Below are 25,950 nucleotides of genomic sequence, written 5' to 3'. Positions count from 1 at the left end.
TTCCCACAAAAGTCACTGCAGTGTACAAGGATGTGCGACGTTCTCTGGTGGGAAACAACCGCAGTTAAATTCAAATAAATAAAGAATGTTTATAAAATATGAGACAAGGTAGTAATCTGAGAGTTTTACCCTTGACAGCAAAGCCACAACAGGATGTGTTTCAAGGCCCTTTTTGAACTTGCTGTTCTTACACCAGCATAAACACAACAGATATTTCACCTACTCAGTCAACTCATCGTTGTTCTCCTGTTCTCTAATGTACTTCTATGAAATATTGTAAACGACATGCTAAAATCGAGTTACTGACGTAAGAAGACGTTTTACTTTTAGTTATAGGATTAGTAGCAGTTTTAAACATGAAACTCTAAACTGACTGAACACCAAAAAACTTTGTTTACAACTTTAGTGTTACAAATTTCCAATGTCACAATTAATTCATGAGTTTTCTTAGAACTTTGGCATGCTGTTTTTCAATTGCATTTGGTATAATGTGGTCAAAATAGCTGTTTTAAGTCAGACTAATTCAAGTGTTAATTTCAATAATAAAAAAAAAAATTTCATTATCATACATTTTTAATCCTGGCTCTTGCCAATATTGACCCTGCCTCTATAACCAACGCCACTTTTTTTAGATGTAAAATGATATCAACTTATCATTGTTTTCAAAGTCTTCTGATATTAGCATTAAATAAATGAGCCCTTCTACCCACCTTTTGACCTTTCACTCCTTCACAGTGACATCTGGACTTCCCAGTACACACACAACCCTGAAATGACACACACAACCATGAAGAGTTATAACTTAAACAATATGAAATATTATCACAGTAAAAGTATTTAAGTGTCTAATCCACTGTGCTATTTAACCATTCTGTTAATTTCCCAGTGCAAGCAATGAAATAAAAACAATGTTTTAAATGTTTTAAATTTTCACAGTGTGAGTGACTGGGTGAGTGTGTAAAACAATGTCCACAGGTGTGAGTGTTTGAGTGACTGTGTGTGTGTGTGTGTGTGTGTGTGTGTGTGTATGTGTGTTTGTGATGCCCAGCGATTGACAGATGTCCTGTCCTGGATGGTTTTCCTGCTTTGAGCTGACTCTTTTCTACCTAATAGCTGATGTGTGGTGAGATCAAATGTGTGGTGGGATCAGATGATGTGGTGGGTGATGTGACTCCCTCATGTCCCAAAGAATGTAAAGGGCATTGTCTAGACAAGCACTCTGTAAGTGTAGATATTAGTGGTCTATTTCTTATTGCTGAGATTAAGATATAGGGAAAAAGTAAAGAATAAAATATAAACTGTGCAAAGCCCAGTTTGTTTTTAAAACATGAAAATAAATGCAGTATAAAAACATGTTTGAATACTGTATTTTTTGTTTTGTTTTGTTTGATTGTGTAACCAACACTGCATGTTTTCAGGGTTCCCAAACTTTTACACATGACAATAGCACAAGGAAAACTACAGAGTATGATTATAGCTGCTTTCTTAGGTTTAGGTTCATATAGTGGAATGACTAAACTCTAGTCACCCTACTGCCACAAGTATCATACAGCAACATGCACACACACACACACACACGTAGACACACCACTGAACATCCGCTTTACTGAACTCTCCTGCTGTTTACTCATGTGTATAAACACACAGACGACCACCAGGACAGAAGCAGACACTCTCTCAACCAGCGAAACGTTTGAAAAACATCAGGACAGCTACATGCATTAATTACATACAAATCTATGCTGGAGGTTCACTCCTGCTTTGTTCACCATGGAGCATACTCCACTTACTATCTCTTATCCACTTCAGAAATAAAGCAGAAATACAGCCTGCTTTTTTCCTGCTCTTACCACAAACACACTCATATAACATGAAATACACTCCATTCACGTGTGTACATCCCTCACTCATTTAATATACTGCCAAAGATCCTAATTCTGGACATGGCACCTGTCTATCACAGGGCATAACACACTCACCCATGCACTCACATAATTTCACAGAGTCAGGTGACCTACCAACTTGTGTTTTTATATTGTAAGAAGAAGTAAGAGCACCTGGAGGAAACCCATACAGATAAGAGGAGAACACACCACTGTATTCACAGACATAGGGCCTAGGACATCAGGAGCTGTGTGGCAGTGACACTACCCGTACCGCTACCAGGTTTTCTCTTCATTTTCAGTGTAAAATGTATAACTGGGTATTCTGGAGCATTTCCAAAAAAATCCATTTGACAAACAGTAAGAGCAGATGATGTTTTTAAACTTTATTAAGTATATAAACCGAATTCAAAACTGTATAAATTAGTAGTGAAAATGTTTGGACTGCCTTGATTTTTCAATATAAATCTGCTTTTATGTAAGTTGCATGTGCTGTGGCATTATAGACAACTGCAGTTTTAATGACAGCTGCAATAACAATATGAAATTAAATCAGATACCTCCCATAAACAATTTAACCCTATATTATGGCAACATTTTTCATATTTCCTAATCCTAGTAATAATATTTGCTACCTACACACTCTCACTTCTGTCTGCCCCCTGTGGGGGGATTCTGAAGCTTCCTCCCACCAGTTCACACCATTTACAATCTAAGGTTTACACTCAGTGTGTCACTGGGCAGCTACTGAAATAAAGGCCTATTGGTGTCTATTGTGTTTTGAGGAAAATGTTCCTGTAACGATATATAATTAAATAACCTGGGAAAAAAATACAGCATGTTTTTATGATTTTTATTTCTTTGTTCTTATTCAAATTAAACTCTGCACTTAACGGAATTACTACCAGGTACCAATAACATACCATAAATACAGTTGTTCCATGTAGATTAAGTGTTCATATTAGCACTCAGAACAGGGGTCCCAAAAGAACAGAAACTTAAAAAAAAACCTACCTTCTTTGCATCAGTATTCCACAGCACAGAAGAGCTGAGGAGGATTATCAGCATCCAGTATGACCCCATCTTCATCATTATCATCCTCCTCCTCCTCCTTGGTTGAAACTCCTGAAATGCATAGGATATTTCCTACTTTTTTGAAAATAAGTGTCTCATTCTGTTCTACTCTCTGACTTCAGTGTGAAGATGATCTCGGATTTGGTGGAAATACAAAGAGAGGAGAGTTTCTCAGACTGGAGATGTTGAGGAAACTTACAGTAGTACAGCCCACTGTGATGCCCCCTCAGAACCACTGCAAACTAGTGTGCATCCTCTCTGAGTTTTTCAGCCTCAGAGAGCATGGGCATTTGATTTCAGCTGCTTGGGGGAAAGCCTAGTGAGAGTGAAAAGCAGGTAAGAGCTCTTCTTTGTGTTCTGGATTTTCTGTTGTTTATCTTTGGTGTTTCTGATGATGCAAAGCTCACATATTTGGTTTTACTAGGCCTAGAGAAAAAGGAGTTATTCCACCTCTGATGAACTGCACTGGTTTGCTTTCGCTTTGAAAACAGTGAGGCATTCAGTTGACTTGATTGATCTGTATCTTAATTCCACAATAATAATAATAATAATAATTCCACAAGAATATGATATTGAGGGCAAATGTGCACTTAAAGTACCTAGTTTGATCTTGTTCAGATAGAACATGCCATTTAAAAACACGGTATAAGGTAAAAGATGTGATAAATTGTGATAAAAATGTGAGTTTTTATGATCTAGTGAATCATCTCGTCTTTCTTTAGTATTTCATTAGCTCAATACTGTTTGAAATAAGCAGACTGTGCCAACTTTCATAACAGGGGTTTATTTTTCTAATATATATAAACAAAATGTATTGGTTTATATGTCTTCTTTTATTTTCTAGTGTAGAAACTGCAGTTACTATTAAAAGTAACACAGCAGAAATGTGCATTCTTTTATTATTAATATTAGTACGAGTACAGTGTTTTTCATGAGGAAATGACGTCAAGCTAAAGCTAACTTTTACAGCTCTCACCGAGTGCAACAGTTACGTTCCACCTTAAATGGAGCAGTTCTCTTCAGAAGGTGCTGAGAAGCTAGTGAAACTAAGCCATTTATCTACTGCAGACTTAAAGCAAATGCCATGGCAATAAATGTATCTCTGATAATAAATACGCATCTATATGTAATATTTTTGCAAATTTTTTAGGTTTTATAAGTCGGTTTAAGGATATTACACTACATGCTAAATCGGTATCATTTTCCTCAGAATTATACATATGACACAGTTTTGGCTCAGATAAATTTCGAAAATTGAAAATTGAAAACAAGGATATTATAAACAATAAAAATGCTTTTTGTCAGTTTTTACAAATTACAAATCTTTCTACTTTGAATTACATGCATTATTTAGTGGCCCCATTTTCCAAATCATATACTTTTCGTTAAAAATAAGTGCATTTTTTTTTTTTAGATTTTTTTAGATGTATCAGAGTTTGTGTTGAAAACCATACCCCATTCACTATAGTGAATGCATTGTATTTGTAGTGAGAAGTGTTTAGTACACTAAACCACCCCCTCAAAGCACAATAAGCAATGTGTGAATCTATATAACAGTACTCTGGTGATCACAGAATACCCACAATGCATTGCTTTGTTTGGTTTGGTGCAATGTTAAAAAAGATGTGCCAAACCCAAAAGACTGAGACCAAAAGACTAAGTACATGGGCTGCCACTGCACACAAGTGAGGCCAATAACATTGTTTATGCAATGCAATATATTGTGACATTTTAAGCTGCAAACCTGTATACTGTCCAAATTGATTCCAGACCTTAACATATTTTCTAATGTAGGGAACAGTGAATATGGTAGAGTTTAGGACACAGCTAGGGGTTCTGTAATGTTTATAAACAAGTGGGTGTATCCGTGTTTGAAGCAGGCTGATTCTAATGTGAGTTATATTTTATAGAAAATTATTGTATGTTTTGGTAGTAAAAATAACAGATATGGCTAAAAATCATATCTTTTTTGACACTAGTGGCTGTTGAGGACACACTGAAGGAGACATTCTGCTAGAAGAGGAAGATGCATTAAACGTGAGAGAGCTGTGCTCGTCCAGTTTAAAAAATGAGGTCGTTCACCTGTGGGGTCAGAAGATTAATCCTTACTGTGTGGTGAGTCCTGTGTGACTTTGTTTACATCTCATCTATTGGTAGAAGCATTTTGAAAAATAAGTGAAACATGCACTTTACTGCATTAGATACTATCTTCACTGGAGCAGAGCTGGATCACATGCCTTATTAAAGTTTTATTGTTATTTACAGTTGTTTAATGACATTTAAAATCAGTAAACAGCTGAATATGTGCTGCATTCCTGAAGACTCAAGTGTAATTTGCTTGTGTCAAACAGAGCAGATGGAGTGAGTGAATGTTTTGATTTGCTGATGCAGGTGGATGACCCTGGTTTACCTTTCAATAAGAGGGGTCAGTGCGGTAAGTTCTCTTTCCTTCTGTACATCAGAGTTGGGGAAATTTTCATGACACGATACACAATGTGCGGCAGTGTTAGACAAGTGGAAAAGTGGTCTCAGTTTTATTCAGTAAAGTATTAATATAATTGTTTCTTTTATCTTTTGATTTTCAGTAGAGCATTATGGAGAGCTCAGATGTGCCTTGTAAACCACCTTCAAAATCAATTAGCCACAGGTCCAGGCTTCCATTCCTAATTTCTCTCACTCAGCTAGTTGTGCTGTAGTCCATACAACACTGTATAATAAACTTTAGGATATAATAAGCCTTTGATTTCAATGAGTTAAAGCTGCATTGAGTTTCCCTTCAGAAAAAAGGGAATGTTAAAGTCACCAAATATATAGGAGCTGGAAAATTGTCCATATTTAATTGTGTTCCCTGTAGAAGATGTAAAAATCTGCACCACAAGTAATCAGTCCAAATTTTGCAGAATATACAAAATCCCAGCAGTAACCCATTCTTAAAGGTTTTTTTTGGCCTATAAACAGCTGCACTGGGGAGTTTCTTTGTCTCTGAAATGAATCCAGAGCCTCCAAATATTTGCTAAACATTGTGCTAAGTGTCTTGAGAGTTTACGAGAGTGCTCTGAGGGAGGAATGTGGGAGAGGGATCAGTGATACACAGGTGCTTCATGTTCTCACTCAAATGTTTTCACACTGCAGGTGTGAGGTCACTCACATTTTCCCACAGAAACATCAGCTTAAACAAACCCTGACTGTTATGTCTAGGGCATTATACTGAAATAAATAATATTCCCGTTCATTTACGAGATTTAAATATGCATACCGTTTCTTTTCATGAGAGATGGATCAATAGAAATGCTCCAAAAGGCCCCAAAGTTTAGAGTTATTTTTAACTTTAAAGTAAATGTACCATTTTGGAGACACATGGTTTCATGTTGACCCTGATGTATTTTCAGAACCAGTGGCGGATGCTGGTCTTTCAAGGAGGGGAAGCTCAATTTCGGCCTACATCATAAAATGTGTCGGTTTATTTATACGTAAATTCTACCCTCCGTTCCTTTTCAAGAAAATGATCTGTGACCCTGTCGTACCAACAAGGCGTCTTTTCCAGGGACTTGACTAGTGTCCTCTCAAAGGCCAGCAGAGCTAGGCTGCTTAAACGGCCTTGGCCCATGTGAAGTGTGTCCGCCTGTGCTCCCACGGATCTTTACACCAAAGGGTCGCTGATTCGCTCATTTCGCTGTCAATCAAAAAGGGATTCAGCCTCAGACAGATCATCCAATCATCATGCAGAAGCTGAGCGTCCGGGCCAGCCGAGGCCAGCCCACTGCCCCATAGACCCCCAGAGACGCTGAGCGTCCGATGGGCGGGACAAAGCCCAGCATTTATCCAATCACTCGTCTCGTTCCACTGCACTTCGCTGCTTCGCTAATTAACTCTGTGGACGCTCAGCGTCATCACAGTTTAAAGCACTGTGAAGTTGTGGGACTGATTGAGAGGAAAGCCGTGTCTTTACCAGTGATAAGAAGCTGATTCTGAACAAAAGTTGAGCGTGTTGTAGTCCATATTTATTCAATGACGTACACACAACCATATATATTTGATCACTTATTTTTTACATTTTAGGGAAAGCTGAACTTCTCTTGCAGTCTTAGAGCAATCGCCTCTGTTCAGAACCTTGCATTTCAGAAATGAAGAAATAAAAATCTTACCTTGTATGAATGAGGCATTGAGATTTATTTTCATTATTTAAAAAATATCAAATATTGTATTGTAATATATTTTTTATAATCTTATTTTGTAATAGTTACAGGTAAATGTTGTAATTCTGGGGATTTCTGTTGTGTTTTTTAATCTGCTTTTTGTATTTCAGGGTGAAACTCTGGAGCCGTGTAATGGCCGAGACTGTTCTGTGTGCAGGTGCCACCCTGCCAAAGGGGCGCGGGTATAAACACAGGCAACATGATACAAAGAGACTAATTTTACACAATAATTTATCATTTACACCTGCTTTATGTTATTCTTCCCATTTTTATACTGTGTTTTCTAGGTAAATCCATTAACAAACACAGAATATCGAAGATAGACTTTCAAAGCAAAGGGGAAAAAAACACCTCTATGACAAATATATTTCTGCTAGCACCCCTTTGGGATTGCTTACATTCATTAGTGCCAAGCTAACACTGGTGAACATTAGGTTATTTTGACAATACCTGTTTTACAGTGACTCTATCAGGAAAGTCCCAGTTAATTTCACTCTTTCCATTTTTAACAACTGATCATTTCCACAGTTAGAGAGTTATCTAGAAGTTTTAAATGGACTTGTGCTCTTTTACCTCTCAAAATGTAATTTCTTTGTTGTTGTTGTTGTTTAATGTATAAGGCCTACAGTTCAGCTCCTGAAGTCCTAACCAATAAGGCAGCTATATTATTATTATTATTGTTATATTTTATTAATATGTTGAAACATTAATTCTTAGGGAGGTAGTGTCGCAGGCACACAGCTCCAGGGACCTGGAGGTTGTGGGTTCAATTCCACTCCGGGTGACTGTCTGTGAGGAGTTTAGTGTGTTCTCCCTGTCTCCGTGTGGGTTTCCTCCTGCCACAGTCCAAAAACACATGTTGGTAGGTGGATTGGCGACTCAAAAGTGTCCGTAGGTGTGAGTGAATGTGTGTGTGTGTTGCTCTGTGAAAGACTGGTGCCCCTTCTGGGGTGTATTCCTGCCTTGCACCCAATGATTCCGGGCAGGCTCCGGACCCATCGCAACCCTGAACTGGATAAACTGTTACAGAAGATGAATCAATTTTAATTCTTTAAATTACATACATTATTTGAATGCATAATTTCTTCCTGTTCTGATTCTATTAATACTACGTTTAACCTGATTTCTGCTGATTTCCTTAGGGTGCTCCAGGAGCTTTAGGTAAACTGGGCTTTCAGGGTGTGTCAGGACCTCGCGGACCCCCTGGACCGCCCGGAGAGAAGGGTGTACAAGGGGTCTTAGGAGAGCATGGGCCAGAGGGGCTTCCAGGAGACAGAGTAAGACTCAATTGCAAACATTAACCCTTAAAGGCAAATGTAATCTACTGCATCTGTAGCATTGGAACATTTACCTCAGACAAACATTTCAAAACATTGTCCCTGACCAGTAAACCCGTGTGGATCTTTTTCAATGTTAAAATTAGTTTTTTAGTGACGCGTATTATACATATAACCCCTTATGCTTGCTGTATTGAGATACAAATCTATGGTGATTTTTTTCATCTCGATTGGGGAGTTAATTGGAAAATCGATATTTATTTCTGTTTTTAATCAATGTTTTAATGGATTTTTATACCATTAATAATAATTATTATTTTTATTATAATAATATTTTTAATTAATATAGCGCTTTCTCAAGTCAAGGACAGTTAGGAAACAAAAAAACATAATATCAATGAAGACAAAGAAAGAAAGAAAAGTTAAAATGTTGACAGAAAAGATTTAAAGTTCGAATTTGAAAGAGGAAAGTGAGGCACAAAGACAGAGTGACTGCGGCAAGTTATTCCACAATTTTGGGGCCAAAACACTAAAGGATCTATCACCTACTGAACCCAATTTAAATGTAGGGAGACCTAAGTGAGTGGGTAGCAGAATACAGATGAAGGAGTTCAGTTAAATATGTGGTTGTAAAACCATGCAGAGATTTGTAGGTGAGTAATAGAAGTTTCTACGCAGTGAGACAGGCAGCCACTGCATGTGGTGTACTATAGGAGTAATGTGGGCAGATTTCTTAACATAGGGCAGAATTCTGGCTGCAGAATTTTGAACATACTGAAGCTGACAAATCGTTTTATTGGGAATACCTATAAGGAGGGAGTTACAGTAATCAAGCTGAGATGAAGTGAAGGCCTTTATCAGGATTTCTGCCTCTTGGTTGTTAAACAGTAATTAATAACTCCTACTAATGTGTTTCTTTAAGGGTATGACTGGTGTGCCAGGTTTTTCGGGAACAGATGGAATTGATGTGAGTACAGATGGCTCTATATTTGACTGTATCTATAAACCATCACTGCAACAGTTTAATACAGTTTAATACATTCATTCATTCATTATCTGTAACCGCTTATCCAGTTCAGGGTCGCGGTGGGTCCAGAACCTACCTGGAATCATTGGGCGCAAGGTGGGAACACACCAGGGAGGGGGCGCCAGTCCTTCACAGGGCAACACAAACACACACACACACACACACACACACACACACACACACACACACTTTTAAGTCACCAATCCACCTACAATGTGTTTTTGGACTGTGGGAGGAAACCGGAGCACCCGGAGGAAACCCATGCGGACACAGGGAGAACGCAGCAACTCCTCACAGACAATCACCCGGAGCGGGAATCGAACCCACAACCTCCAGGTCCCTGGAGCTGTGTGACTGCGACACCTACCTGCTGCACCACCGTGCCACCATAGTTAATACAGTAACTAATTAAATTCACTTCAGATGTTCATGCTGAAGGACTGGCGCCCCCTCCAGGGTGTATTCCTGCCTTGCACTCAATGATTCCAGGTAGGCTCCGGACACACCGCACCCCTCAACTGGATAAGAGGTTACAGATAATGAATGAATGAATGAATGAATGAATGAATGAATGTTCATGCTGTAATGGGGCAAAGTGTATGAACTCCAACTCCAAACTGTGGGCTTTTTTGTTCTTGAAACAATCAGTAGCTAAAATACTGTGCTAAGTTGTAGCTAAATGTATGGGAGTGTGTGCATTTTAGGGACATGTTGGTGCTGGGGGTCTTCCTGGCCCACCTGGCCTGGACGGATGTAATGGAACCCGTGGAGATCCTGGTCCCCTTGGGCCCAAAGGACACAGGGCAACATCTGGAGCTGTAGTAAGTAAAGAACTGCAGAAAATGGCTGCTTTGAGTGGAGATTAAATAAATAAACTGTAGTGACATTTGCACAGAACTGTGGTTATGTTTTTAATGTAAATATACATAATAAAATATGTAGTTTATATCAATATGATTTGCTCTTGTTTAGGGGTTGAAGGGGATTAAAGGAATTAAGGGGGAACCAACACTTGTGTCTGGTGGAGGATCTCCGGTATGTTGGATTTAATCATGTTATTTACAAACTATTCGAGTTCTGTACATATATGTGGATTATGCATGTTGTTTACAGGAATAAACAAAATCCACAGTCACTCTCTCTCTCTCTCTCTCTCTCTCTCTCTCTCTCTCTCTCTCTCTGTCCCATTTTGCCCATATTTGGGTGGAGTACTCCTGTAGTATAAATGTATACATATGGTTGTGTACATGCTCATTTATGTTTGTATATTTGTTGCTTTATAACAGGGAAGCCCTGGAGAACCTGGACTGCCTGGTTCACCTGTAAGGAAGCGTAAAATCTATCTTTATTTATCTATCATCTATCACATAAATGCATTTAAAAATGTTCAGATATTCCACCATTAATGCTGTGTTGTTTTTATAGGCTTGATGGATTGTTACGTAGTTTGTATTCTGTCACATTGTAATGGTGTTGCAAACTGAATTATTATACGATATTTTTGGTCGATCTATTTTTAGGGGCTGCCTGGTATTGATGGCTTCCCCGGGGACAGAGGTTTTCCGGGCCCCCAGGGGATTTATGTGAGACAACATTCTTTCACCCTCCTTATTTTCTATATATTCTTACACCTTTGTAGCTGCAGGTTACTTGTTATTGTTACCTGTGAATTATTATTTGTATATGTCATTTTTTTTGTTACAACAGGGTCCTCCTGGTCTTCCAGGGCCACAGGGTCCACCAGTAAGTGGCCATATGAGAAACACACATGCACACACTTGCGTACATTTACACACTTACCCTCTGAACTGTTTTGTTATAGACTTGTCCATCATGGTAACTTTACAGAGGAAGATTAAACCACACCATATAATGGTGTTTGAGTGGATGTTAATGGAACATGATTTTCAAAGTGAATTTGGGCTATTTTTATATTGTTTCATTCAATTTGATATTCACAAATCATCATCAGTACATGGAATTTCACCAGATATTTACACACAACTGTACAGCATATGGCACTGTTTAAAATAAATGAATAAATAAATATAATTATCTTATGCTAACTTCTAAGATGCGTTTGATTTCAGGGTGATGGTGGCAGGTCACTCCCAGGACTGAAGGGGGACGAGGTGAGGAATCACTCCTTAGAGTTGTCTAAGAAATTAAAACATTGCATTAGTTTTATAGAAAAGATGAGGCCAAAATGGCAGTGATGGCGATCACAACAAAACCTCAGCTTCCTGTGTAAAACCAGTGCTGTCTCAAATGCATTCATCCTGTCATTAGGAGATTTCAACATTAGGAAAACGGCAGTTAGTGCTCTTCTCCAAGTGTGTGTCAGGCCCTTTTGATTGCCTGTTCTCCACCATTTGAAAATAAGTGCAAATTAACTAGAATACTGAAAATACTGGCCTTTGAACTAACCTCTTTATTCATGTCAATCCATGCCTGTTTCGACAGGCTGTGAACACTAGATGGCACTAGGAGCCAGGAGCTTGGTGATGTGTACAGCACTTTACAATAGACGTAGTAATGATTCCTCCACCAGGAGGCGCTCAGGAATCTCGTACAGTGACATTGGGACAGGGCTATGTTTAGTTCAGTGTTTCTCAGCCTCTGTTTTGATAAAGCTTTGCAACTTGGTTTATGACTGAAGGGGAATTTCACTGATTTCTCAGAATGGCAGCCTTAGTCATGATAAATCAGTGATATTTTTTAAAACTATTTTAATAAAAATGTTAATAAATAAGGACTATTTTTCTGAATGTTCTCCTATGTTTTAAGACAAATCATTCACATACATTAGTACAAATTAATGAATTCATGTGCACAACAATTTAAAAAAATGCAAAGAACCTGGATTACAATACATTAACATACAGTATTTATATTGCAAATTTATTTCTTTCTTACCTGTGTATTTAGTCATCATAATGGCCATGGCCATGTTTTCTTTTTCAGGGTGAACCAGGAATGCAGGGACCACCTGGACCATTTGAGCTAGTGCTGCCCCCTGTGGACCACTTCAGTAAAGGAGAGAAGGTAAAGAGGGTGCTGACATCATTAGTTCAATAAGGACATTTTCAGATAATGATCAAAGCTTCATTTGATGATTTTTACTCCCCTCCAGGGAAATAAAGGGGATAAAGGAGCCTGCGGCACGGATGGACCAGATGTGAGTGTGTGTGTGTGTGTGTGTGTGTGTTTGTGAGTGAGAGAGAGAGAGAGAGAAAGAGTGACAATATTATCAACCCCCATCCTTTTATTATCTTCAGGGATCTGCAGTAGCCCCTGGTGTAAAAGGAGAGAAAGGAATTTTGGGATTTGCTGGCCCTCGCGTGAGAAAATCATCTTTATGGTTTTGCATTGATGTTTCAGTGAAGAAGAATCTGACATTGAAGAGTTGTAATGGCATGCTTTACAGCCAACTGGCCCACATTTGGCATTGAGCATGGAAACTTTAGAGTCATGTTTAGCTGCTCCAGAGCACCCCTTTACATTCATATTGTGCTCTGGAGATTATACAGGTTTTTTGTAATGTCAGGCTTATATAATGTCATTATCCACAATGATTACACCTTATGCTCTCTTCTTCTCTCCAGGGTCTCCCAGGGATTGATGGCTTGACAGGACCTAAAGGCTCCCAGGTGAGAAATGATTGAACTTTTATTATGGTGGAGTTACTCAGTCTATTACTCAGTTATTCAGAAATCATCTATAACATCACACAGTAGCACTAGTTTTTCCAAGTATGAGAATTATTACCAGAAAAACTACTTTAAATGCTGAAACCATGTGCTGATTTCTCAGGGACCTTATGGAGACCCTGGTGTTCCTGGTCCCCGTGGTCATTCAGGTCCAAAGGTGAGTTACCCCAGTGATGGGGAGCTAATATATACTTATATATCTTGATGTCTAAGCAATTTTCATTTCTGATATTTTGCATTTATTTATGTTATTTGAAAATAGCATTACAAACGAATTAATCAAATGAGCCAAATCTACCACCCAGCTCCAGGATTTTAGGGTCCTAGGTCCAATCTTCACCTCTGGTTACCAGTGCCCTGTCTAGAATTTGAAGTGTGATGCTGTGTAGGTTGTAGACCCATAGTGACCCTGATCAGGATGAAGCTGCATGAAAAATGATATTACATTATGTTCTGTTTAATTTACAGTTTTGTGGATACTAGGATTTCAACAGTGATGCTAAATAGTACTAAAAGACTGTTTACATTATGGAAGTAGGATTAGGATATGTTTTTCCTGTATTCTTCAGGGGATTAGAGGAGAGATGGGTTTGAAAGGTCTTCCGAGTAATGGTCAATCAGGTGAGAAGCCTTAACACACAAAACCTTTACAATATCATTCTAAAACACAGTTTAGACCACTTCAAAGAACTGTGCTTGTTAACTGTCTAAGTAATTTCAGGTTACCCAGGAGAGCCAGGGCCTCGTGGACCCCAGGGACCCCGAGGAGATTTTGGAATAATGGGAGAACCAGGACAACCTGGACATCAAGGACCAGATTCCCCAGGTTAATATCACCATCCACCACCGGTATTCCCCCATCCCTTAACACTACTCAGACCACCTTAAAAAATGATGGTTTGGCTCTAATTCCAAATGTGTTCAAAATATCTAATTATGACCAATATTGCAACCGCACATTGTTGATTATTTTTTTTATGAAATAACACCCCAGGTTCATGAACGTTGTTGTGATGTTCACTGTACAGGTTTACCTGGACCTCCTGGGCTACCAGGTCCTGATGGACCTAAAGGGTTCAAAGGAGACCCAGGTTTGTTAAATGATATTGAACCAGAACCAGGACCTTCAGGCGTACCCGGACCCCCTGGAATCAAAGGAGTCAGAGGCCCACCTGGTTCATCAAGTAAGAAATAGTTAGTATTTATTTTAAATGTGACAGTGACATGAGGAGAGGATCAAACCTACGACCCTCAGACCCTTTAGCTTTGTGGCCCACAGCACCTTTGAGTCTCTCCCAGATCATTTTTAACTTTTCCATTTTACATTTTCCATGGAAACCACAGTCAGTCATCAGTACCAGGTACTTGTGTGCAGCCTATCAGAAGATAGTATGTTAAATTTGGGTGGAGCTTATGACATGCATACACCCACACTCAAGTTATAGTTTTTGTTGTTGTTTGTTTGTTTATTTTACACTATTTTTGCCCAAATCTACAGTCTGAACAAAACTGGCATACTTTTTCAATTATTACTTAATTTAAAAAGTCCAGCTGCTGTTTGACATAAGTTATGAGTATTTATGTTATGACTATTACATGTGTGATTGCTGTGTGTGCAGGTAGGCAGATGTAATTTTTTAATTGTATTATCAACACATTTCTATCATTTAATGACTCTGAAACATAAATATCCATCCACCCATTCATTATCTGTAAGCGCTTATCCAGTTCAGGGTCACGGTGGGTCCAGAGCCTACATGGAATCATTGGGCGCAAGGCGGGAATACACCAGTCCTTAGCAGGGCAACACACACACACTCATACATTCACTCACACACTCACACATTCTGAAATGTAAATATCTTTAAGATTATTTTTCACAGCTTTTGGGTTTACTCACTAACATCTTTCTCCATTTTTTTACTGTGTTCCATGAAAGCCTCAGGTGGGCATGGTGAGCATGATTTTAAACACTACATTTTCTACTATTTCAATATCTTTATATTTACTAGTGGCCAAGCTAAAACATTACTACATTAGCTTACATTAAATTAATGTAGGGAATTGACTTCAACTGATAGTGTACAACTTTTCCACATAAAAAATATATATATTTATTTCAATGTCAATATCAATATATGAATGAATTATATATATATATGTTTCCATTGCTTTGTGTTCCTGAAGGCACCTGCCTCCCTGGTCCTGAAGGACAGCCTGGAGATAAAGGTGATAGAGGGTTCCCCGGAGTTAAAGGTTATCCAGGGCAAAAAGGTGCGTATTTGTACATGATTAATTTTGAAGAAGAAAGCTCGTCTTAGAGAGTGCTTTATTTAAATCCCATTTTTTAGGATGTCCTGGAGATAATTACTGCAAATCTGATGGGATACCTCAGCCTGGACCTGCCGGCCCACCTGGACCACCTGGATATAATGGCTTTCCTGGGGCTTCGGGACAGAAAGGTGAACCAGGACCCGGAGGAGATCCAGGCCCAGTGGGCACTTCTGTAAGTGAACCTGCAAAGTTGTTCTTTTAAAGACTTATAATTAAATTGTATATTCAAGGAGTCTCCAGCCAAAAACACATTCATAAAAACGTTAGCGCATTTGTAAAGTATGTTGGCAAAGTTAAAATGTGGTTAAATGTTTCAAATATGTGTTTAATTTTAGTAGTTTTTCCACCAAAAATTTTTCAAAACATTTTTCAAAGATTCACAGTGCATTTATAAATTGCGTCTTTTTGTGGAGAATTTTTTTGCCTGCTAAATGTGAGTGAGTGATCGCATGTCACAATCTGAAATAAACATTTCCACTAATAAAATCACATTATCAGATCTGTGGTACAGTATGCCTTCTAATTATGAAACCATCTATGTCTAGGGAGAAACAGGTCCACCTGGTCCAAAGGGTTTCAAGGGTCAGAAAGGAGACCCTTATTATTCAAGTACAACAGGTAAGATTTGCTTAGATCATATTTGGTTTTAATTGTTTATATTCGGTTTTCTATTTAAATATGACTCTACCTTTAAAAAAAGGTATTAAAGGAGATCAGGGCGATCCTGGGCTTGGAGGTCCCCCAGGTTTTAATGGAGAGCCAGGCTATCCAGGAGAGCCCGGTATGGTGGGAGATCCAGGACCACCTGTAAGTCCATGATAATCCTACCTTATACCTACATTTATTACACATTTAATCAGAAACACCTACTGCATACAGTAGCCAATTCATCTGTTTGACAGGGAGATGGTTACATAGGTCTCAAAGGATACAAGGGATACCCTGGAGCTCCAGGTGTTAAAGGACCCCCAGGTTTGCCAGGTCCTCCTGGCATTGGTGTTCAAGGGCAGAAGGGATCAAAAGGGCCACCAGGAGATCAGGGTCCTGAAGGTCCACCTGGACATCCTGGGATTAATGGTCCTCCAGGTACATTTACACACACTTCAGATATAAAGATATACTCTCATTTGCACTTAATCTTAAGCAACACATGAAATACACTTAGTGGAATTCAGTGGAATGGACAGCAGGGCGGCTAACAATCTCCCTCTCTTAAAAATGTGTATTTCAGGGGAGTCACGTCCATGTATTCCAGGCAGTCCAAGCCTACCAGGCCTCCCAGGTGACATTGGTGACCCAGGTTAGCTTTTTTATGATCGGAATTTGCTGTTTTCATTCATTGGATTGGTGGTGAAAAGACTAGTCATTCTCTTGACTTACTAGGACCCCCAGGGCCACTGGGACCTCCTGGGTATAAAGGCCCTCCTGGAGTACCTGGGACAAAAGGTGAACGAGGAGATGATGGAACTACTTCAGGGCAAGGACCTCCTGGTAATTTTAAATCATATGTGTGTGTGTGTGTGTGTGTGTGTATTTAGGTTTATTTATTGGTTACTGATTTTATTTGTACCCTTATAGGTTTTCCAGGAATACTGGGTGATCAAGGGGATCCAGGTCCTCCTGGACCAAGCTATAAAGGGGCTGCAGGACCACAGGGACCAAGAGGAGCTCCAGGGTTAAAAGGGCCTCCAGGAGATTCTGGCCAAGGCCGACAAGGCCCTCATGGACAAAACGGATTCCCCGGGAACCCTGGTCCAAAGGGCCATAAGGGTCAGAAAGGCCCTGATGGAAAAAATGGTAGGTGTTGTGATGTTTCCCCATCTCTTTATTACTCAGTAATTATTTGTAGTAAGTTGCATAAATGGTAATGTCCAAGTCTATTTTCTTCAGGGGAAAATGGTAATCGTGGACCTGAAGGATGTAGTGGGCAACGAGGGGATGTTGGAGACCCAGGTCCACCTGGGCCACCAGGGTCAAGCTATGAGTTTTGTATCGGTGGACAAGGCTCCCCCGGTCTCCCAGGACATCCAGGTCTACCTGGGCAGCCAGGTAAGCCTATGAGAACTCTGAACTTACTGTTTGTACATATTCCTTTTGCACCTCTCATAGGATACTGTCCTTCCTTCAAGGACTCGATGGCATCAAAGGAGAAAAGGGGCTGGCTGGTTTTCCTGGTCATGGTCTGAAGGGACCTTCAGGTCCGCCAGGTCAGCCTGGCCTTCCTGGTCCTCCTGGACCTTATGGCTTGAAAGGGGCACCCGGAGATCCAGGGCTGACTGGGTTTTCGGGACTGCGAGGTAAGAATTCACTTAATCTGGCCATGGTTTTCAAAAATCCTACTAATTTTGGAACATGGAGAAGTCCATCAGAGACCAACAGAGAATTTCTCATACACGAATGTGACAGAATACTTAACGATCAAGCCTACTTTTGAAAATGTTGCGTGCTAAAATGGTCCTATGCTGAAGGAATCAGAGGACGACCTGGAATACCTGGAGCCAAAGGACTTCCTGGATTCCCTGGTTTACGCGGCCCTCCGGGTAGACAAGGAGTGAGAGGTGATGAGGGGCATGTAGGAGTGAAAGGGGAGGTTGGCAGCAAAGGATTTAAAGGTACTAATTTTAATACTTTTTATCTTGATCTATGTTCTAAAAAAAATGTATGCAGCAAGAAAAAATATCCCTGATGTATAATTTATATTGTGACAGAAAACAAAAAGTAGAGGGATGCTAATACTGCAAACATTTATGCATATATACGCGTACGTTTCTGATAAACTGGCCAGTAAGCATAAATACATATCTTGTTGTAGTGCATTAATTGACAGCTTATTACATGTGCCATTGACCTGGAGCAATACACCTTGAAAGTGCCTTGACATGCTGTGGTTGACTTGCGCAGGTATGAAAGGACAACCAGGATTACCAGGTCCCTTGAACCTTATAAAAGGCATGAAAGGTTTACCTGGGCCCAACGGATTGCCAGGATTCCCAGGACCTAGAGGTAATTGGGTCTTACAGAAGTACTTTTTCAAACTCAGTAATGTATATCATCAAATATCTGAGGGCAGCATGGTGGTGCAGCAGGTAGTGTCACTGTCACACAGCTCCAGGCTCCGGGTGACTGACTGTGAGGCGTTTGCTGTGTTCTCCCTGTGTCTGAGTGGGTTTACTCTGTGTACTCCGGTTTACGCAACGGTCCAAAAAACTCATTGGTAGGTGGACTGGCTACTCAAAAGTGTCCCTAGCTGTGAGTGAGTGAGTAAATGTGTGTCGCCCTGCAAAGTATAAGCCTCCAGGGTGTATTCCTGCCTTGCCCCCAGTTTCCGGGGAGCACAGGACCAACTGCATCCCTAAAATGGATAAACAGTTACAGACAATGAATGAATGAATGAATGAAAAACCTATGGGAAGAGTTGGTATTTGTGATCCGGAACATACCATTCTACTCCCTGACCTAACGAATGCACCTGTGACTGCATCCTCACTGTAATGTCTCAGTATCAAATACGAAGTTCCTCAAGACCTTTACTACAAAAAATATGGATGTAATTATCTTCCATCTCAAAATCCCTTCAATCAGGATCTAAAGGGTTACCGGGCTCACCTGGTAAACATGGCCTGGATGGACTGAATGGTGGACCCGTATTTCAGAAAGGCTTCCCTGGCATACCCGGAAGAAGTGGTCCTCCAGGACCGCCAGGACCAAGTGGACCCAAAGGATATCCCGGAGTGTTAGGATTCCCAGGACCCTTTGGAGATCAGGTTGATGCTGCTCTGGTTCAAATGATTAGAAGCTGTGTATTGTAACAGTAGTTGATATAATGATGGCCCTCTAGAGTGACTTATAAATTTAGGCATGGTAAAGTGGTAGTCAAATGTACCATTAGGAGTCTAGCCTAAGGACTCTTACTGGTATAGCCATTTGTTTCTTTATCAAGTTGGGAATCACACCCTAATCTGTCAAACAGAGGGAAGTGGTGCAATCCACTATGCTGTCCATTCATGCATATGTTTTTTTTTTCTTTTAAAGGGTGATCCAGGTCTTCCTGGACTTTATGGTGCACCAGGCAACCCAGGGATACCAGGCATGAAAGGTATAAGACTGACATCTTCATACTGTGTGGCATGAAGAAAAGTAAACAATCTTGTCCAAGAACAAATTCCAAGAAAATCACTCTATGCAGGGGTCTGAAGAAGTACAAAATGTTTGATGCTACAGTTCTCTACTTCTTAGAGCAGCAGAACTAAAAGCAGCAATGTCATATGTTACTATATAAAGCCTCTGATGTATATATTTACATTTCTACATTTCCTACATTCCTCATCTGTGCTGTAGTAGGTGATAGATTACTTCAGCAATCTTACAAAACGTCTTTTGCAGGAGACGCAGGAGACTCTGTGGGATTTCCAGGCCCACAAGGACCAAAGGGTTATAAGGGTGAAAGTGGACCATCAGGTCAGACTTATTTAACATAATTAAACAGATGAATTTATTTTGGATTTATGTGTGTGTTTATGTACATGGAGATTTTATGTTTATCCTCTTTATGTATATCTTTTTTTTTAGAATGTGAGGGTGAGTCTTAAAAAAATGCAAAGAAAGAAACCTAGGCAAACGTACTTTTGCTTGCCGGTTTATATATTTACAGATGTACGCAAAAATGTGACGTCCAGTTCTTTTCAAATTTCAATGTGAATTTGCTTTATTCTCTATTTTTTTCCAGATTTGATCATGTTCAGGGAAATATTTATTAGTTAAAGATTATGGGCATTGTGTTATATTTAAATAATAAAATTCACAAAAAAGTTTCACATTGACATTTATTACTAACAGGACATTTTAATGTTTCATAACATTTTTGCATATGACTTAAAGTATATATATAAATACCTGAGGCTCAAATTTGCCAGTGCGTATTTACAAACTGACACCAGATCTACTACTACCACTGGTAATAATAACAACTACTATTAATGTTATAACAGCTGCAAATTTTTGCCTATTGCTTACGTCTGCTTGTTACGACTAGATCTACTACTACAGCTACTAATGCTAATGCTTATGCTAGTAATAATATGAAAAATATACAGTAATTGTTCAAGTTGTAACCATTCATTTCAATGGGATTTACCACAAAAGCAGAAGCCTACAAGGCTACACAGTTGTACTCAATGCCACCTTATTTATTGATTAATTTGTTAAATTCATTTGAATTTTTTCATTATTTTAGCATAATTTATTATCACAAATTCAAACTGTTAAACAATCTAAAAAAAAAGCAACCTTTAGAGTCCAAACTCAACAGGTAAAGTCAGAAGGTAAAAGGAAAACTATGTGTATTTAAGTGATATTTTGTGTGTGATTGTCCTCCCCGCACAGCTCAGATTGGACCCCCAGGAGACCCAGGAGATGAAGGAGCTCAAGGGCCAAAAGGGTTGCCTGGTTCTCCTGGTCCTTTGGGAATACCTGGTCTGCCTGGTCCTCAAGGTGAGCTCTTCTATTTTTATGAATACATTAACCCTGAAAAATCAACCTAATGATGGGTGTTTCTGTGCACCAATAGGAAATATGGGTCCTCCAGGTTTTTCACGATTAGGCCCTCCCGGTTCTACCGGACCTCCAGGACCACCAGGACCTAAAGGTTATCCGGGGCTGCCAGGTCTGAAAGGTATGCAACAGAGAAATATTAACCACAGGGGTTTTAGCTGGGATGTGTTGGAAGTATTCTATTGTTGCTTTGGATTTTTCCTTTTTCCAGGAAATCCAGGAACTCCAGGCCTCGAGGGTCTGCATGGTCTCCCAGGTCCTAAAGGAGAAAAAGGCTATAGAGGTGAGAAGATGAACAAATGGGGAGACTGAAATCTAACCCCTGAAGCTTGATCCTGAGGTTAACATTGCACCTGGACTTTGAGAGCTGTGAAAATGATTACATTCTGACCAATGTTACCATCATCCTATTTCCTATTTCATATTTCAACCATAGGGTCAGATGTGGCAGGTCCTACTGGGATACGAGGTGATCCTGGAGACAAAGGCCCACCAGGTTTTCCAGGAAATCAGGGAATCTCTCATGCAGGAGTGAAGGGTCTGCCGGGTCAGCCCGGACACACAGGTCTCAATTATATTTTCTTATTTTTTAAGGATTTAGGACAACAATATTTCTGGAATGTTTGGAACAGTTGATCCCTCCTTGTGTCAACAAGTATCTGTTTTTAGCCTCATTAGCAAAATGAAAACCTTGAGCAAAAACACTACACTAGTTGTTGAATATCAACGTCCTTCGTCCCGTAGACAAGTGTGTATCTAAAAATGATGCTTTGAAAAAGATATTATCCCTCTTCTCCACAAGTGAATACAGTTATGGAGTCTTAATTAAACATTTCTTACATGCTTTGGTCAAAGTCCCCAAAATACCCCAAGGATCAAACACCACAGCAGTGTCAGAATGACCGGTTTCAGCACCTGCCCTTTAAAATGAGCCACTCGCTGTTCACCCCGACCTGAGCGCAAAGCAAAGAGGAGCGAGGAGCATTAGCTCTGGATTTTTCGATCGGTTCTCATTCTTCTCCATTCTCATTTTCTCACTTTTTACTCAGTGCTCTTATTTCTCCACACTCATTGTGTCTGTTTTGTTGCATTTAACCTTGTCTTTGCACTCTCACATAAATGCGAGTCCAGCGCTATGATTGAGATAAGGGGGCGGGGCAATTCTAAAGTCTCTGCATTTGACGTCAGAAGCAGAGCAGAATCAGAACAGCTCATTTTATCCCATGTTTTCAGGCTTAGGCAGCCCACAGAAAAATTACTGGGTGGTTTTGTTTCACAGTGTGTGGGTTGGTGGGCACCAGATCCCCACATTAATGTGCGCATACACTGAACAAGTACATTATTAGTAAAATGTCTCCTGTAAGATCAACTCAGGGTATGAAATTAAGATTTACTTTGAGACGTGGAAATATTTTTTTCTAAAATATAAAATATAAAAGAACTAGAATGAAAGATGACTGCACGTGTTTGTTTTGATTCTGTAAAATTTATGTATATGATAATGCTGTCGACTTTTCTGCAGGTCCCCCGGGGGTCGACGGACCTCCTGGAGCTCCCGGCAGAAATTGTGAGACCCCTATTCCAGGACTCAGTGGGGACCCAGGCCCAGCTGGACCTAATGGACTTCCAGGTTTGTGAATGGTTGTTTATGTATTGCACAAACATAGTAGTAACTTCAATTGTTTTCTTTTTGCTCTTCACTTTTCTTAGGTCCCCCAGGAGAAATTGGATTTCCAGGATCTCTTTTTCCTCACCCAGGAGACCACGGGGATATGGGACCACCTGGGCCTACAGGACCAAAGGGCTTAAGAGGTAGACCAGGACTCCCAGGTCCACCTGGGTACAATGGACTGCCAGGTTTGAAAGGTAAAATCAAGCTTTATTCTTGGTGCATTTTAATGGGATCAAAGTGTTTGCACTTGAACCTCAACACTTCTTGCAGGGCAACGAGGATTCCCTGGTGTAATGGGACCACAGGGACCTGCAGGTCGTCAAGGCTTAGCTGGGCTACCAGGGTTCAAAGGTGATAAAGGGATAACAGGGCGTGAAGGTGAGGTTTCAGAAGAGAATTAATACTTAATAGCAATCTAGAAGTGTTGTCGCTTTACTTTCTGTTTTCGCTATGACTTCTAGGTCCCCAAGGTGACCCTGGCATAATTATCCCAGCTTCTCCTCCTCACACAAAAGGATCTCCGGGAATGCCAGGGCCACCTGGAACACCAGGATTCCCTGGACCACCTGGAACTCCAGGAAATCCAGGACCTATGGGTAAGGTCCACTGGATTTGAACTTTTTCCAGCTCAGGTTATTGTCTTTTCTGTTGAATGTGTGTGTAAAACTGCATTTTGTCTTTAGGATCAAAGGGTATGATGGGTAATCGTGGGCCACCTGGTCAGCCAGGGAAAGTGGGACCTAAAGGTCCGGATGGAGACTCGGGTGATCATGGAGCACAAGGTTTCGTTGGACCACAAGGTATAGAACAAAAATACACCATACCAGAAAAACATTTAAATAAGATGTATAACTTTTTATATAAATTTAAAAATGTGTATACTTTTTTCCAGGTTCCCCAGGCCCAAAGGGTGAGGCTGGTTTCCCAGGTTCTGGAAGGTCAGTGAATGTTGGGTTTCTCCTGGTGATCCACAGCCAGTCTGAGACTGTACCGAAGTGTCCAGCAGGAATGCATCTGCTCTGGAGCGGATACAGTCTTCTGTATTTGGAGGGCCAGGAGAGAGCATACACACAAGACCTGGGTAAATTTCAGTTTGGGGTTTAGGTCTGTTTTATTGTTATTGCATATTAAGAGTTGCATAGACCAAGCGACTAGTGTACATCCACTAGTTTTTTACAAATCATTTGTATTTTTATAAATATACATTTTTTTATTCAATATTGAAATCTTTTTAATTAAATATGTTTTCATTGGTTTTCCAGACTTTCCAGTAGAGTATCCCCTTACAGTTAACCCTAGCTGTGTTTCAAATCCGAATTTCACTTGCCCTAGCACACTTCCACTTACCTCTCAGAAGTGCATAGCACCTACTTCACACAAGTAGCCAGGGGAGGAGGGGGACAACGAGGAGCGGGTTTTTCAATCAGAACACACTCGCTCTCCGCAACACACGTTTCCCACTGAACTGATTTCTTTGGTTTGCTGTGGACTCTCTACACTGTCACATCACAGAAAAAGAATTGCAAAAAAAATTACAGGAACTGGACACTGAGTGAGTATTTTTAAACAAAAAAATATTTTTGTAATTGTGTATTCAATTTATGCATGGCACAGTGGCTTAGCAGGTAGTCTCGTAGTTGCACAGTTCCAGGGACCTGGAGGTTGTGGGTTCGAGTCCCGCTCCAGGTGACTGTCTGTGAGGAGTTTGGCGTGTTCTCCCTGTGTCCGCGTGGGTTTCCTCCGGGTGCTCCTGTTTCCTCCCGCAGTCCAAAAACGCACATTGGTAGGGGGATTGGTGACTCAAAAGTGTCCATAGGTGTGAGTGTGTGAGTGAATGTGTGTTCCCCTGTGAAGGACTCGTGCCCCCTCCAGGGTGTTCCTGCCTTGAGCCCAATGATTCCGGGTAGGCTCCAGACCCACCGCAACCCCGGAACTGGATAAGCAGTTACAGACAACGAATGAATGAATGAATGTTCAATATTGTTTCCACCATCGCAAAGGTAGTGTCATCCCATCTCAGCACAATTTGGGTAACTTCTACTTCTAAACTACTACTGTCATCAGTGTTGACCTTTGCCCTCCGAGGGCTCATTTAACGTAGTTCACTTTAGTTCATACATAAATGGAACAGCCCTTAAGATGGGTGCATGGCAAGGGAAGTGGGCAAGGGCAAGTTAAAACCAGAACTGGAATGCAGGACCTGTTTATGGGTTACTTTTTATTTGATTTGTTTGTAATTGATAAGAACTAGTAAGATATACTTTCTGTTTGAATTAAAGTCTATTGTGTGCTTTCTTCTGACTCCTGACACTTTTCTCTCTCTCTCTCTCTCTCAGGCCAGGCTGGCTCATGTCTGCGTATGTTCAGCACTATGCCCTTCTCTTACTGTAACTCTGCTGCCTGTCGCTATGCCAGTCGTAATGATAAGTCCTACTGGCTGACCACTAACCGGCCAGTGCCCATGATGCCTGTGTCTGGAGCAGAGATCCTGCCGTACATCAGCCGCTGTGTTGTGTGCGAGACGTTCTCTGCTGCAGTGGCTATCCACAGCCAAGACTCCAACATCCCCAGCTGTCCACTTGGCTGGAGCAGTCTATGGATTGGATACTCATTCCTCATGGTGAGGGTTCCTGCTTCGGGGGAGTTTGTATTTATTTTGCTGTTAATGAGGCCTAAATAATCTTTTTCATGTCTTTGTTATTCTACTTAATTGTAAATAAATGTGGTTATTGAAGTGTGACTATTAATGTGGTTATTTCTGACTCTTCTCACAGCACACTGGCTCAGGTGATGAAGGAGGTGGTCAGTCTCTGACCTCTTCTGGAAGCTGTCTTAAGGACTTCAGGACACAGCCCTTTGTGGAGTGCCAGGGTCCACGAGGGACATGCCACTACTTCGCCAACATTTACAGCTTCTGGCTGAGTCGGGTAAGCCGCGAGGGGGAGTTTGCTAAAGCTCCACAGACTCAGACGCTCAAGGCTGCTGACCAGCAGCGGGACCACACCAGCCGCTGCCACGTCTGTATCAAAAGGTGACCAGCTGCAGGGCACAGGACAATTCATAAAATTCATACTCGGGCTTCTACAGTTTCTACAGTTTCCATAAATATGTCAGGCTTAATATGCATAACTTTAAATTACATTTTTTACACTGATTATTTTACCTCATTCACAGCATATAGTAGTTGAGAAGTTAAAATAGTGACTTGGTGAATATCAGAACATTTT

At 40.4% G+C, this 25,950-nt stretch overlaps 2 protein-coding genes across 4 annotated transcripts in view; one reads left to right on the top strand and one right to left on the bottom strand.

Annotated features, from left to right (window-relative positions):
- The window catches only part of LOC136676080 (collagen alpha-5(IV) chain-like), a 26,344-nt gene extending 23,103 nt beyond the window's left edge, over positions 1-3,241 (bottom strand). Inside the window, exons 1-2 of the mRNA XM_066652931.1 lie at positions 2,898-3,241; positions 711-767 (exon numbers count right to left, since the gene is read on the bottom strand). Of these exons, the coding sequence (XP_066509028.1) occupies positions 711-767; positions 2,898-2,981 (141 nt within the window). The 5' untranslated portion in view covers positions 2,982-3,241. The remainder of the gene's footprint in view (positions 1-710; positions 768-2,897) is intronic.
- Positions 2,071-25,950, top strand: LOC136676078 (collagen alpha-4(IV) chain-like). Of its 3 annotated transcripts, none has more exons than XM_066652928.1 (49): positions 2,071-2,166; positions 3,080-3,293; positions 4,937-5,072; positions 5,349-5,391; positions 7,264-7,335; positions 8,296-8,430; positions 9,353-9,397; positions 10,162-10,278; positions 10,430-10,492; positions 10,744-10,779; positions 10,978-11,040; positions 11,165-11,200; positions 11,548-11,589; positions 12,422-12,502; positions 12,591-12,635; positions 12,736-12,798; positions 13,063-13,107; positions 13,271-13,324; positions 13,737-13,788; positions 13,889-13,993; positions 14,196-14,351; positions 15,107-15,121; positions 15,355-15,441; positions 15,519-15,673; positions 16,047-16,119; positions 16,202-16,308; positions 16,404-16,587; positions 16,733-16,801; positions 16,885-16,992; positions 17,080-17,298; positions 17,392-17,550; positions 17,631-17,798; positions 17,970-18,113; positions 18,403-18,504; positions 19,084-19,265; positions 19,534-19,597; positions 19,885-19,959; positions 20,884-20,991; positions 21,068-21,172; positions 21,263-21,334; positions 21,488-21,616; positions 22,574-22,681; positions 22,762-22,917; positions 22,994-23,101; positions 23,185-23,319; positions 23,407-23,523; positions 23,616-23,804; positions 25,060-25,343; positions 25,498-25,950. In XM_066652928.1, exons 3-49 carry the CDS (start codon positions 5,026-5,028, stop codon positions 25,756-25,758), a joined length of 4,983 nt encoding a protein of 1,660 aa, XP_066509025.1. In that variant the 5' UTR covers positions 2,071-2,166; positions 3,080-3,293; positions 4,937-5,025; the 3' UTR covers positions 25,759-25,950. The 3 variants fall into 3 exon arrangements, with proteins under 3 accessions (XP_066509025.1, XP_066509026.1, XP_066509027.1); XM_066652929.1 differs by lacking the exon at positions 2,071-2,166 and adding an exon at positions 2,722-2,791; XM_066652930.1 differs by lacking the exons at positions 2,071-2,166; positions 3,080-3,293 and adding an exon at positions 4,815-4,849.

This window comes from Hoplias malabaricus, chromosome X1 (assembly GCF_029633855.1).
Source record: "Hoplias malabaricus isolate fHopMal1 chromosome X1, fHopMal1.hap1, whole genome shotgun sequence".
In the NCBI taxonomy this organism is placed as follows: domain Eukaryota; kingdom Metazoa; phylum Chordata; class Actinopteri; order Characiformes; family Erythrinidae; genus Hoplias; species Hoplias malabaricus.
Note: the sequence above shows the minus strand (reverse complement) of the source record. Positions and strands in the feature narration are given on the sequence as shown.

Coding starts and splice junctions, on each gene's coding strand:
- LOC136676078 (XM_066652928.1), top strand. CDS start 5,026: ATGAGGTCGTTCACCTGTGGGGTCAGAAGATTAATCCTTACTGTGTG. Junction 10,279..10,429: donor GGGCAACATCTGGAGCTGTA/GTAAGTAAAGAA, acceptor GCTCTTGTTTAG/GGGTTGAAGGGGATTAAAGG. Junction 20,992..21,067: donor TGGTCTGCCTGGTCCTCAAG/GTGAGCTCTTCT, acceptor GTGCACCAATAG/GAAATATGGGTCCTCCAGGT.